This window comes from Microcaecilia unicolor, chromosome 4 (genome assembly GCF_901765095.1).
Source record: "Microcaecilia unicolor chromosome 4, aMicUni1.1, whole genome shotgun sequence".
NCBI lineage: Eukaryota > Metazoa > Chordata > Amphibia > Gymnophiona > Siphonopidae > Microcaecilia > Microcaecilia unicolor.
In genome coordinates, this window is record NC_044034.1 from 64,229,953 (window position 1) to 64,243,862 (window position 13,910).

Below are 13,910 nucleotides of genomic sequence, written 5' to 3' on the forward strand. Positions count from 1 at the left end.
CAGAATAAAGAACGACAACGTGGACGCAGCTGCTCGTAGATTTGTTTGCTTTGTTTTGAGTGTACGCGGAACGATGGCTGCGCGGGGAAGTGGAAACAGAGATAAACCTAAATAGCTTCAACGTTTTGACATCATGCCGTCTCCTGCTCTCAAACAAACCTCCTACCAGGATGGCTCACGTCGCAGTCTTTAACGTTCTTGCTTTCATTTTTCTGGCGTGGCGTCCTCCTCTGATGCAACTTCCTCTTTCCATCTGCGAAAGAGACTAGGTTGTGTCAGAAGGGACAGGGCACTAGACAAGAAAAACTGATGGTGAGCGATCTCGGGTATGAATTTGACGGTAAGATAGGGGGTAGGGTGGAGAGAGATGGTAGAACATGGGAGGGGGAGACCTGACTCCCCGCCTTCCGAATGCATGGGGGGGGGGGGGGGGGGGGTTCGGCAAGTGTGTAACTTGGTATCTCTGAATGTATATGGATTTTAGTTATACCAGAGATGGAAGCCAATGATGACAATGAAGTAATACAGCTTTCTACCGAGGCCTTAGCAGCACTACAAGAGTTCTACCAAGAACAGCAAGTGAAAGCATCACAGGTCCTTAATGATCACTCCTTTGGATCTGTAGAAGAGGACTGGGTAAGAAATACATATTCCAGGGTGTGAAGTTAAAGTGTTCACCTATTCCAAATTAATAAGGCTCCTCGGAAATAGATTTTGTTAGCCCAGGTTGAGCTCATTTATTTATAGGATGGAAGAATTATTACTGTGCTTTCTGCATATTTGCCAGATTAACACATACCAGAGGTAGCACAACCCACTAAAAGCTAAACAAGCTACTGTAGTAGTAGCTATCCCTGTCCCCCAAGCTTTCTAGTTGATGATGATGCTGTGTTAGGTGAAACAGCAGAAGGCCTTTTTGTTTGGGGGTGTCCAAGCTCTGCCCCCAGCCCTTCCCTGCCATCCCATAGTTTCCCCCTCTCCCCAGCTAGATTAAAACTGTATTGGGCCCTGGGCAAACATTCATTTGTGGAACCTGTTACCATGCAGATCCATTTTTAAATTTCCTCCCCAGTTGCATTCATTTTCCATGTCCCCCAGTGCAGACTACTATAGCCATGGGTGTGTCAGTGCTAATTGTTTGTTAATGAGCATCTGGAACAGGCAAGCTATGTTTTGAGTGGAGGCAGCTCTGGAGCACTCCAGCGCTAATGTTTAAGCTGCAAGTTAATTCCAGGAAGGAGACATTTTGGTCAGTTCTGGTTTTAAACTTAGAACATAACTAGCCATAGTGTGTCAGACCAATGGTTCATGTAGCCCAGTATCCTGTTTCCAACAGTAGCTAAGCCAGGTCACATGTGTCTGGCAAAACCCCAAATAGGGGCAGCATTCATGCTACCAATCCCAGGGCAAGCAGTTGCTTCCCCATGTCTGTATTTATAGCAGACTATAGTCTTTTTCTCCAGGAACTTGTCCAAACCTTTTTTAAACCCAGATTTTCTAACTGTTGTGCCTACATCTTGCGGCAAAGAGTTGCAGAGCTTAACTATCTGTGGAGTGAAAACAATATTTCCTCCTATTTGTTTTAAAAGTATTTCCATGTAACTGGAGTGTCCCCTAGTCTTTGTGCTTTTGGAACAAATAAAAAATCGATTCACTTCTACTTGTTCTACTTCACTCAGGATTTTGTAGACCTCAATCATGTCTCCTCTCAGCCATCTCTTTCCCAAAACAGTGTGGTACTTGTAGTCCCTGATTTTACCCATTTAAATCAATGCTGTAGGTCCCATAATTCATCATGATGAGGTTAGAAATCCAGGGCTGGCCTTAACTCTCCCTCTTGGAACTGGTATCCTCCCTGGAAGGAGATTTTAGTTCAGTTCTGGATTTCTGACAACCTTATCATTGTGCATTATGGGACATGTAGTCCCTGATATCGATGGGTAAAATCAGGGACTACAAGTACCACACTGAATTAGCATGCAAGTTCAAAAACAGAACTGGCCAAAAAGCCTCCCTCCTGAAGCTGGGCAAGTTGGCCACACTGGAGCAATGGGCTGAGAACCAGGGAAGTTGGGCAGATCATTCTCGCCCTCCATTGCTTCCATTGTCAAGGGTAGACTGCTCCAAAAATGCGATTTACAGGCAGTGTGTCCGAGATATACATGTACAAAAATTCCATAAATGGAAGAAGTAAAAGAAAATATTTAGCTTTCTTTGATCCTTGTGAAAGGATATAGACAAAGTGGAGGCAGTATTAGGCCAGTTTCAAAGGCTAGTTGGTAGCAAGGTAAATCCCCTAGTCTGAATATTTCCTAAATCAAGATTTGTCTAAATCTTGGCATTTGGGCACACGCAGATCTTTAGAACACCCCCATGCCCCCTCCCCCTTTGAGTGGCACACAGGGTTATAGAATAGCACGTACGAAGATGCATGTGCCAGATGTACTTACTGCCAATTAACTGCATTATTGCTTGTTGACATCAGTTAATGCCTTGTTAGCTAATCAATTTTTATTGCATCTACGATCTGTGCACAGATTTCCACGCCCAAGAATCCAGGGGTAAATGCCGCCCTAGTGCTTATTGGCCCTAACCTAGTATTTTGTTGTTTGTAAAGCTGATGTCTTCTGTAACCAGTAAATGCACTTTTACCCTTTTCATTTCCTCAGCAATTAAGTCAGTTTTGGTATAGTGATGAGACGGCACTATGTCTGGCTAAGGAAGCTGTTGCAGCAGCTGGAAAAGGTGGCAGGTGATTGAGTTCAAATTTTTTTTGTAGCATTTTTTTTATACATTTCCCTTTTTAAACCTTAAGGGATATGTTTACTAAGGTGCGCTATAGGCAAGTTAGTGTTTTTATTGTGCGTTAATGGTTGAAATGAGTTAAACGCTAATGCGCCCATAGAAATGTATTGGCTTGTTAGCGTTTAACGCATTTTAACTTTAAGGACATGATAAAAACGCTAACATGCCTTAGCAAACATTCCCCTAAAAGTGTTTTAAAAGCATAAAAATAATAAGAAAAGTAAAATCATGCATATTGGAGGGAGACTGGTGTCTGAATTCCTATGGCTTTTTGTATAGGTTTTCTTGATGCATTTTGAGTTTGAAAAGTCCTACAAAATAACCCCCCCCCCCCCCTATTTACTAAGCCACGTGGCAATGAGCTAGGTCGGCATTACCACACTGCCAGCCGCTAGTGCGGCTTAGTAAACTGGGGGGGGGGGGGGGTAAGTGTCATAATCTGTATTTATGCTGTTATGTTTACATTTGCTTTAAAAATAGATGGGGGTAAGCAATATAAAGCTGCAGTTTTCACAAACTAGAGACTTACTAAGTGAAATAATTATCCAGTTTCTCATGTGTATAAAAAGTAGTTGTTTGCAGTAGATTGGGTGTGAGAAAGCACCCTTGTGCTTGGATCCTGATAGAGATCTGTTCCGAGGCTGGCATCGGTAAAACCACACAAAGTGGAACTAGTGTGAAGGGTACAATTATGGTATAGTACAAGTTCATAAATGTTTTTGTATGGCATTTTTGTATATGAGCAGAAAACAGCATTTCTTTGTGTGTCCTTCAGCCAGCATTAAAAACACTTCAGCTTTGAGAACAGAAATGAGACTTGCTGTCCAGAAGGACCCTTATCAATTGCATAAATGTAAAAGGAAGAAAAAAACATAACCCCAATATGGCATAAACATACAATGATACCACATTTAGTTCTTGTACTGATGGTCTGTCACAACTAACTTGTGACTTTTGCTCCATTTTAAGCTAATTTGACGCTCCAGAGACTCCATATAATGGCCTCACATTAAGCTCCTGCAAATGTAGCTTTGCCGATCTATAAAGTACAGGTGGTGTATCCTTCATGACCCTTAATATTTTTAGAGAGTGGCAGTACCAAATTCTGCCACTCTCTAAAAATCAGAGGCTTTTGTATATTAATAACATCTTCATCTGAGATTTGCAATACCAAATGCTAAAATCAGAAGCTTTATATATTAATAACATCATAACCTAGTAGATTTAATTTTTCTGATATTGCATCATAATAAAAACATTTTGTCGCAGTCTTAGTGAAGGATATATCATTTTGAATTGTTATGTTATGAGGGACTTATCTCTCACCAACTCTCTACTATAAGATTCAAGGCGAGTTACATTCAATTTAAAATTAAAAAAAACAACAACTAACAAACGTCAGGAATTGCACAATTTCAAGAAAGTAACATAAACATTAAAACCCTCAGGCCTAACAAACAAATATGTTTTTAAGGCTTTGCAATTAAAGATAACTCCCAGCAAGCGTAATTCAAAAGGAAGATTATTCCAATAGTGAACAGCTAAGAAAAAAATGATTGAGAAAAAGCAGCTTTAAACTACACATTTTTTTGTTGAAGGAAAAGCTAACGGTAAGTAATTACATCTTCTAGAGATTGTCCTAGATTTTAACACAGTCACCAACTGAGATCCACGTTCAGGGCAAAAATGACCTGAGTCCTTGTAGGCAACCAATGCAGTGTTTCCAACAAAGGACTCGTATGATCCAACTTAGTTTTCTGAAAGATAAGCCTAGCGGCTGAATTCTGAATCATTTGAATTCTAGAAAGTTGCTTGGAGGACAAATATAATGAGTTTCCATAATCTAAAAATGGTAAAATAGTCAGTTGCTTATAACAGTGATGCAAAAGTCATCTCAAACCACTGACTCCTATCCTTGACCCACCTACCTAATGGCTCCATGAAAATCAATACTGCATCATGCAGGCAATCAGGCTAGTAAATGGTGCAGCTTGAGTTTGTGTGTACTCTTGTCTCTAGAGCAGTGATTTCCAAACTGTGTATTGCTAAAGCCTTTTTGTTGTTGCAAGCACATTCACATTTCAAAAATAGATATGTAGAATCAGCACCATTTGACCAGTGAATGTAGAGCACAGGGCCAGTTGTTCTTTATCCCCCTAGTGTGTCTACTGCTTTAAAGAACCAGAAGGTAAACACCACATTACGACATAGTAGACCAGGATGGAGTTGCTGCTGGGGGAGTGAGTTCACGAGGGGGGGGGGGGAGAGTGGGAGCTGTTCATTGGGGCAGGGCCAGTTTCATTTTCAGCTTCCGGTTTTGACTGAAAACAAGCAGCCAATTTCTGGTTTCAGTTGGGCTCCAAAATAATTGTTATGCTGTTAAAGTTATGTTTTATGTTAAACTGTACCTTCTGTACACTGCTTTGGGTGAATCTCTTCATAAAGGCGGTTAATACAGCCCGAAAAATAAAGAAAGAAAGGAGGGTTGAAGAAGTGAAGACTCAGGATGACAAGCAGAGAGAAAATTAAGAAGATGAAAAGAGTCAAAGATTTTGTGGGGAACAGAGTTGCTTTGGGGAAGAAGTGGGCAATGATAGAAAACAGTAAATTTAAGGACAAAAATAAGTTTCAATAGAAAGATGAAATAGAGGGAAAAGAGAAATGCCTTAAAGGTTAGAAATAGATCTTTTAGGGTGGAAATTATCAACATACTGTTGAGATGTGTTGTTTTACTCAACCCCAATTATTAGTACATAGTTCTCATTGAATAAAATGGAACCTATGCTAAAATAGTGCAAATTAGAGGCCAAAAAAACATCTTAACAGTAGCCCATGTTGATAACTATGCCCTTAAATTATTTCTCTATTTTTTTTTCAAATTTGCCACAGATGTTGAGTCATTGCTACATATAATTGTCATGGCTGTACTGCTGTGCAAAATGTTTGGTACAAAAATGTTTTCTGGACAGCAGCTGAAAAGGCTTTGAAGTCTGGAGTAGAAAAATTATAACTATTATTATTATTATTTATTGCATTTGTACCCCACATTTTCCCACCTAAAATTTTTAGATGGCCTGTGGTCAGCACATTCTGTTCATTTCTGTAATAATTTTAAGCAAGTAACAAGCATCTTAGTCTACAGGCTGTATGTGGGCTTCAGCTGATCAAGGTTTTTTTTTTTACTGAGGTGTGTTAGCATTGCACTAAACACTGAGATACCAATAGAAATATAATGGGCGTTTCAGCGTTTAGCGCCAGGTGATTTTTATTACAAGCTATCTTACCTTAGTAAAAGATTCCCCCCCCCCCCCCCCACCCAAATTCCTTATTGTAATTATGTGGTGTGGCGAATGCATATGAGTTTTATGCTTTAATTTTTAGGTGTATGTGGCTAGCTTAGTGCTCTTTGTTTTTCTTCAGGATCGCATGCATCAGTGCTCCCAGTGTTTATCAGAAGCTGAAAGAACTAAATACAAAAGATTTGTCTGTGTTCATCCTGGAGTACGATAGACGGTTTTCTATGTATGGAGATGAGTTTGTCTTCTATGATTACAACAACCCTTTAAAGTTGCCTGACACACTTGAACCTCACAGCTTTGATGTGATTCTTGCTGATCCACCCTATCTTTCTGAAGAGTGTCTCAGGAAAACATCTGAGACAATCAAATACCTGAAAAAAGGAAAAATAATTCTGTGTACAGGTAAACTTATAGAGCTTTCCTTAATGTTCACAATACTGACAATACACTAGTGTTATGTGCCAGGGGAAGGGAATTTTTGCAAGCTGGTTTATAATATTGATGATAGTTATGTTCCGATGTTCTAAAAGGTTTTTCTCATTTTATGTCTGTTAAAATGCTTGGCACATCAAACTTTTTCTTTTATTACATTTAAGACTAGAATGGTGCTGTAGCTTCACCTGATGGAATGATCCCTTTTCTGTCAGTTCCACTATAGTCCTGGTACTAGCAGATGCTACTGCCAAATATTTGGATACACTGAAGTTACATGTCCCTGGTCACTAAACATCCAGCAAAAGGTTGCTCACTGTTTTTTTTAGAAATTACTTATCTGTATTTTGTGCACTGAAAGATTTAGGGGCTCTTTTTACTAAAGGGTGCTACGCTCTTGATGCTCAGCATGTGAGAATAGGCTACCGCATAAATGCGTTAGTGTTATGCAGTATTTTGCCAGTTTTCAGGCACTATACTATTGGTGGTATTTTAGTAAAAATATTTTGGGGAGGGGATAGGGCATGCTTGTATTAATCAGCTTAGTGCATACTAACTGGTTAACACAGGAAGGAGGGAAGGGAAATGGGATGATATACCACATTTCTGAGGTTTTTGCAACTACATTCAAAGCAGTTTACATATACTTATTTTGTACCAGGGGCAATGGAGGGTTAAGTGACTTGCCCAGAGTCACAAGGAGCTGCAGTGGGAATTGAACTCAGTTCCCCAGGATCAAAGTCCACTGCACTAACCACTCCTTCACTAGCAACATTCCATGTAGAAGCCTGCCCTTGCAGATCAGCAATGCAGCCGCTTTGGGGTTGGCTCCCAAACCTGGTCCTGGAGGCACCCCAGCAAGCCAGGCAGGTTTTCAGGATATCCACAATGAATATTCATCTACTCTCATATCGCACTAATTATTGATACTCAACAACCTTATTATATCCTCTATATCATTTATTACACATCCACAAATTCCATACATTCACAGACCATCTCACATATTTCTCAAAGCTGTGCTTTACCCCAATAGCATACTCTACACCATTACATAGAATTCTCACAATTATATAACTAACATCAGTCCATGACGCGGTAATCACTCTGCATAAGCTTAATGCCTTAATTGTCCACAGTCCCTTGGTGATCACCTGACCAAGGCTTCACACGCCAATAAATGGTTTATACATCAAAGTTATTATCTCAAGCAAGAAAACTGTCCGATGAAATCCTCTCCACAAGCCCCATTACAGGGTCAACTCTCCAGAGGTAAGCAATCAGCCCGCTGTGATTTCTATCCTCCGGCGGGTGTTACTTAATTCCACCTTTGCATCCATACGGAAACAGCATGTGATCAAGCGTCACTCTTTCATTCACCATTCATCTCGAACTGGTCCCGGTCTCAACACAGGCCGTGTTTCAATTTTCTCTTCATCAGGAGACCTTTCTCAGCTACATTATAGCTTCTAGGCACACCCGGGGTCTCTCTGTCTCCGGTTACACCTACTACACAAATCACATCATGAGAGAAGTTTGCATGCAGTGGGGGCAGTGCATGCAAATTTCTCATGTATATTCATTATGGATATTGTGAAAACCTGACTGGCTGGGGTGCCTCCAGGACCAGGTTTGGGAACAACTGCCCTAATCCCTGTGTGGCTTTTGGTGGCAACAGTAAGATATATAAAGTAAGACAACGTTTATAACATGACATGTTCCATGTAGCATTTCATAGTAGCACTGAACACACAGAAAAGCAATGAGTGACTGATGTCTTGAAAAATTGCTGCTTGGTGGTAGTTTTATTCTTTTCAATCATTTAAGCAATGCTGTGTTTAAAATGCACACTAGTATCTACCTGTATAAACAAGTGCCTTCTTTCTTTTAGGTGCAGTTATGGAGGATCGAGTAGCAAAGTTTCTTGGTCTAAAGATGTGCAAGTTTATTCCAAAACATGCAAGAAATTTATCAAATGAATTCCGTTGCTATGTGAATTACAAGTGTGGACTGGATACCGAGTGTTCATAACATTCCATTAAAAAACCCTTTAGCCTATAATGAGATGAGATGTTTTTTTAATGTATCTTTATTAAGGGTTTTGTTATCAAGTAAAAAAACATTTTTACAGTGTTGTTTCCTGGAGCTAAATGTAAAATTTTAGTTATTTCCCAATATCTGTTTTTGTATTCCAATATAACATTACACTAATGCTATAATATAGACTTAACTTACTAATGGGAGAAAAATCATAGCCTAGAATGAAAGAATGTTACATTTCTATATGACTTTCCTTCAATCCAACGTAGTTTACAAAACATAATACCAAATACATTATAATGTATTAAAAATACAATAATACATTAATAGTTTAGGGATTAAACTGCTCCCTGCCATGTTATCTCTCAAGCAGGACAGAAACTATTCAATAAAAATTAATTTAGAAAAAAAAGTGCTACCCATGAGTGCTATGGCATCAGTAGTCCATTTTGTCAGTTTTTTGTTTTCATGTGAGAAGAGCTCAATGGAAGCTAAAATTTCAATTGAAATCAATCCACTCAGCCACTTTCACAAAGATTCGCAATTCCAGCTCCATAAATTCATTCCACTGCTGGAGGTGTCCATCCAACATCCTCAGCACAAATGGATCCTCATTACAAATGTTTCCAATACATGTGATTCTAGTTGAGAAATTTAGAAACTATTTCTTAACAGCCGTGGAGTGTGCTGTTAGTATTTTCCTGTCATCTGAAGAATGAAGACACAGGTTCATTATCTCTTTCTCAAGAGCTAGCTAAGAACTGAGACTGGACAATTTGAACAGGAGCCTTCCATCAAGCCACATGCATGCTTAGAAGCCAGAATCAATTAGGCATATTCAGTTGCATCCAACAACTATATGTATATTTATGGCCTGCTTGTCACAAAGTAAGGCAATGTTAAGATACATACAGAATCAATCTCTGAATATCACAATAGCAAATTCAATATTGTGAAAGTGAGTAACACCACATATGGACCCTTTGCTAGGGGTGCAAACAAAAAGATACCACTCTTACTCCAAGAAGACCATCAACAAAAAGGATAGCTCAGGATGCCTTGCCGACGGACTGAATTTGGAGATCTTATGTCTGAATATCCTTCGGTTCCATCCATTTCTAATACCTTGTTTAGTGAAACGAGGCTTTTTTTTTTTTTTAAGAACACTGAGAGCTTTTGTTTCCCTAGTATGACTTAATTCTCCTGCAATCCTGGAGCTGGTAGACCTGTGGAAGCCTAATTCCTGTCCCCTTTAAGCTAGCCTATACCTGGTGTTCTGACCCTTGCAAAACTGTATCTGAGGCTTGGACATCATGTTTTCCAGTATTCTCCAGTAGTTGCAGGTTGTAACATTTTTGCTCAGCAACCAACTCACCTAGATAATGAAACATACATCAGTCCTTGTTTTAGCTGTTAGTTTTCAGAATTAAATCTCGTTTGTTTGTTTCTCCAAATGTTTGTTAATAAAACGTTCAGGTAGTTAGCTCGGTTTCTTTGTCTGGTCAGTGATCGCACCTGTGCTGGTAAATTTCTAGGTAATGTATGAGCTCTGGGTTTTGGAGGAGTTCAGTGTTTTCTAGAAACCACTAGGGAATAGATTGTAGGATGGAGTATTTGACAAGAAGCAACCAGAAATCCAGTTGATGGATGGGTGTTTGGTTACCAGTGAAAGGTTGCATGTGCAGGTACAGGCAGGGCATTAGCATTGTTTCCAAGTTAGATGCAAAGTAGAGGATTAGTACACAAATGTTGAGCATTGAGTAGTGACTTCCCTTAACCTGCCAGCTCCAGTACAGCAGCTACGAATGTCAGCTAGAAAGCTTTCCATGAGAGAGTTTCTAAGCTTTTACATGTAAAACGTTCTTATTGTGTAGTTTTCCTACAATCCTAATATCAGAGAGGGCTTAAAATGCCTTTAGTTAGACTATATCTAAGTGCTGTATGAGCCTGCCATGGCATGATAGATAATTCCTCTGTTGCCCTTTCTATGATGGGCTCTAAGTTCTTAAAAGGACTTCTTCAAACAAAAGAGACTATCTGGAAGCCAGCAATTCTATAGGATTCAAATATAAAACAGCTAATGTTTGAGTTCCTTGCGCCCATGGAATCTTCACTAAAACACTTCTTATGAAAGGTTAATTTTTTGGATAGCTATACGAATCAGTGCAGTGTGCGTATTGGTATTATGTACATGCTGTACCCTATTTTTTTCCCAATAGGATAATCTTTGACTTTGATACACTTATTCTGGGCTATAGTCTGTTCAGGAAAGACAAAATAGAAAGGGAGCAGAAGTGGCATTATATGTTAAAGATAATATTAAAGCCACACAACTGCAGGACTTATTGGGTAAGCACTGTGGGTCAGTCTGGAAAGAGGTAATAGAAATTGTATTTACATTTATGTGATATACATGCTTTCTTCACAGGCAGAAGAAATGGACAGATTTAATTGAGGATATCCCAAATAGAGCAGTGAATAGTAACTACTAATAGATGATTTTAATATGCCAGATGTTGATTGGGGTATCCCTATTGTGGAGTCTTTTAGAAACAGGAGATCCTGGATTATCTACAGGGAGAACTGTTTCAGCAGTTGGTAATGGAAGGCCATAATTCACTCTCATGGATCTTCCTCCACCCCCATCCCCTTATCTGTTGGTGTTCCCCAGGGATCTGTCCTTGGACCCCTTCTCAATCTACACCTCTTCCCTGGGCTCCCTGATCTCATCTCATGGTTTCCAGTATCATCTCTATGCTGATGACACCCAACTGTATCTCTCCACACCAGACATCACCGCGGAGACCCAGGCAAAGGTATCGGCCTGCTTATCCGAAATTGCTGCCTGGATGTCCAACCGCCACCTGAAACTGAACATGTCCAAGACCGAGCTTATCGTCTTTCCACCAAAACCCACTTCTCCTCTTCCTTCACTTTCTATCTCAGTTGATAACACCCTCATTCTCCCCGTCTCATCTGCCCGCAACCTCGGAGTCATCTTTGACTCCTCTCTCTCCTTCTCTGCGCATATCCAGCAGATAGCCAAGACCTGTCGCTTCTTCCTCTTTAACATCAGCAAAATTCTCCCTTTCCTCTCTGAACACACCACCCGAACTCTCGTCCACGCTCTCATTACCTCTCGCCTGGACTACTGCAACTTACTCCTCACCGGCCTCCCACTTAGCCATCTATCCCCCCTTCAATCTGTTCAGAACTCTGCTGCATGTCTCATATTCCGCCAGAACCGATATAGTCATATCACCCCTCTCCTCAGGTCACTTCACTGGCTTCCGATCAGATACCGCATTCAATTCAAGCTTCTCCTTACCTACAAATGCACTCAGTCTGCTGCCCCTCACTATCTTTCTACCCTCATCTCCCCTTACGTTCCCACCCGTAACCTCCGTTCACAGGATAAATCCCTCCTCTCAGTACCCTTCACCACCACCGCCAACTCCAGGCTCCGCTCATTCTGCCTCGCCTCACCCTATGCTTGGAACAACCTTCCTGAGCCCTTATGCCAAGCCCCCCTCCCTGCCCGTCTTCAAGTCTTTCTTAAAGCCCACCTCTTCAATGCTGCGTTCGGCACCTAACCCTTACCGTTCAGTGAATCCAGACTGCCCCAATTTGACTGCCTCTATAGGACCAACCGTTCACTTGTCTATTAGATTGTAAGCTCTTTGAGCAGGGACTGGCTCTCTTTGTTAAATTGTACAGCGCTGCGTAACCCTAGTAGCGCTCTAGAAATGTTAAGTAGTAGTAGTATAATGGACTAGTGCTTATGAATGGCGAGTGTTCTGATGTTACAGTGAGTGATCATCTGGCATTTAGTGTGGTATCGGACAGTGTGGTTTAATAAGATAGGTGTGGAAAGGATTCATTCAAAAGGTGGATTACTTCAAAGAGTTGTCTGGATGGGAACATCTGGAAGAAGTTGGAAAGCAGTGGACAGAACTGAAAAGGAGCTATTGTTAGGACAACACAAACCTTTTTGTAAGGAATGTAAATAAAAATAAGAGGAAAAGGAGGCTGCTTTGGTTTGCAAAAGTAGTAGCTGAAAAGGTAAGGAAACATTTTTCCTGTTAGAACTAGAGGCATTGATGCCTCCTTTGACTAAACCCATCTCAGGAATGCCTCCACAAACAAGGCAGATACAGTATGGAGGGTTTTGCACCCTAATGGATCTGCAGAGACCTCTAGTGGCTACCAGAACAGTGTAGGCGAACCTTTTTCTTATCTTAGCCATTCTGGACCATGGACTAGCTCTTCTGCCTAGATATAGTGGTAGGAGGTGTCACACACTGGATGTAAACTGGATAATACAAATTTTGTTGTTACATTTGTACCCTGCGCTTTCCCACTCATGGCAGGCTCAATGCGGCTTACATGGGGCAATGGAGGGTTAAGTGACTTGCCCAGAGTCACAAGGAGCTGCCTGTGCCTGAAGTGGGAATCGAACTCAGTTTCCCCAGGACCAAAGTCCACCACCCTAACCACCTAACCACTAGGCCACTTAATTTCCTTATCTTTGGCTCTTGCTTCCCCAGTCATTGTACCACACAGTAAGGGGAAGAGGTTCTCTGGCTAACATAGTCAGTGCACCTGGAGAGCAGTAAAATAGTCTATAAAGCTGTTGCACTGGTCACAGGTGAAAGCTGGAATGGGGAACCTATTACCACCACCATATCATTGCAAGGAAAAAAAGAGTGAAATACTGAAAGAACAACCCCGAAGGAGCAAGTCCCAGGAGATCTATAAGGATAAAAAAAAACCTAGTAGCTGCGTGGCAATTGGAGAAACAACACCTACTAATGTACTAAAATGTTTAGAGAGCCCTTCTTAACCAAAAGGGTTTACAAAGAAGCTTTTTCCTTGTGGGAGAGGGGCTTCAGAGAGAGTAAGCTGTAAAAGGACTTTATCAGGAACCTCTCACTTGCAGAGGGTCCTCGAGGAAACCTACTACAGACTGGTCATCAATATTCAGCTGGTGGCAGTTAGCAATTATTTTAAAATGCTGACTCCCGTGGGCCAAATTAAGCCAGCATATTCCAAGACTGGGCCATGTCCAGGCACTAGCATTGAATTTCTGGGAGTGATCGAATTTCTGGGGGGCAGACTCAGGAGTGGAAAGGGTGGTAGATACATGGAATGCCTTCCCATGGGAGGTGGTGGAGATGAAAACGGTAATGGAATTTAAACATACATGGGATAAACACAAAGGAATCCTGTTTTGAAGGAATGGATGCACGGAATCTTAGCAGAGATTGAGGGCTAGATGCACTAAACCTTAACGACCCTCTAACAACCCTTTAACGAAGGAAATTCCTAACCGTT

At 40.9% G+C, this 13,910-nt stretch overlaps 1 protein-coding gene across 3 annotated transcripts; it reads left to right on the plus strand.

Moving 5' to 3' along the window:
• Window positions 1–154: 154 nt before the first annotated feature.
• On the plus strand, window positions 155–9,284 carry EEF1AKMT1 (EEF1A lysine methyltransferase 1). 3 transcript variants are annotated; one of them, XM_030200288.1, is made up of 5 exons: window positions 155–340; window positions 485–636; window positions 2,670–2,752; window positions 6,226–6,506; window positions 8,428–9,284. In XM_030200288.1, the coding sequence occupies exons 1-5, from the start codon at window positions 310–312 to the stop codon at window positions 8,565–8,567; spliced, it is 687 nt and encodes a 228-aa protein (XP_030056148.1). In that variant the 5' UTR covers window positions 155–309; the 3' UTR covers window positions 8,568–9,284. The 3 variants fall into 3 exon arrangements, with proteins under 3 accessions (XP_030056148.1, XP_030056151.1, XP_030056149.1); XM_030200291.1 differs by having other exon boundaries at window positions 155–326; XM_030200289.1 differs by having other exon boundaries at window positions 155–312.
• Window positions 9,285–13,910: the final 4,626 nt, after the last annotated feature.

Bases quoted from the DNA above. Each gene is read 5' to 3' on its own strand.
- EEF1AKMT1 (XM_030200288.1), top strand. From the start codon at position 310: ATGGTGAGCGATCTCGGGTATGAATTTGACG. The intron at 2,753-6,225 runs GTGATTGAGTTC...GTTTTTCTTCAG, and splicing joins GCAGCTGGAAAAGGTGGCAG to GATCGCATGCATCAGTGCTC. The intron at 6,507-8,427 runs GTAAACTTATAG...TCTTTCTTTTAG, and splicing joins AAAAATAATTCTGTGTACAG to GTGCAGTTATGGAGGATCGA.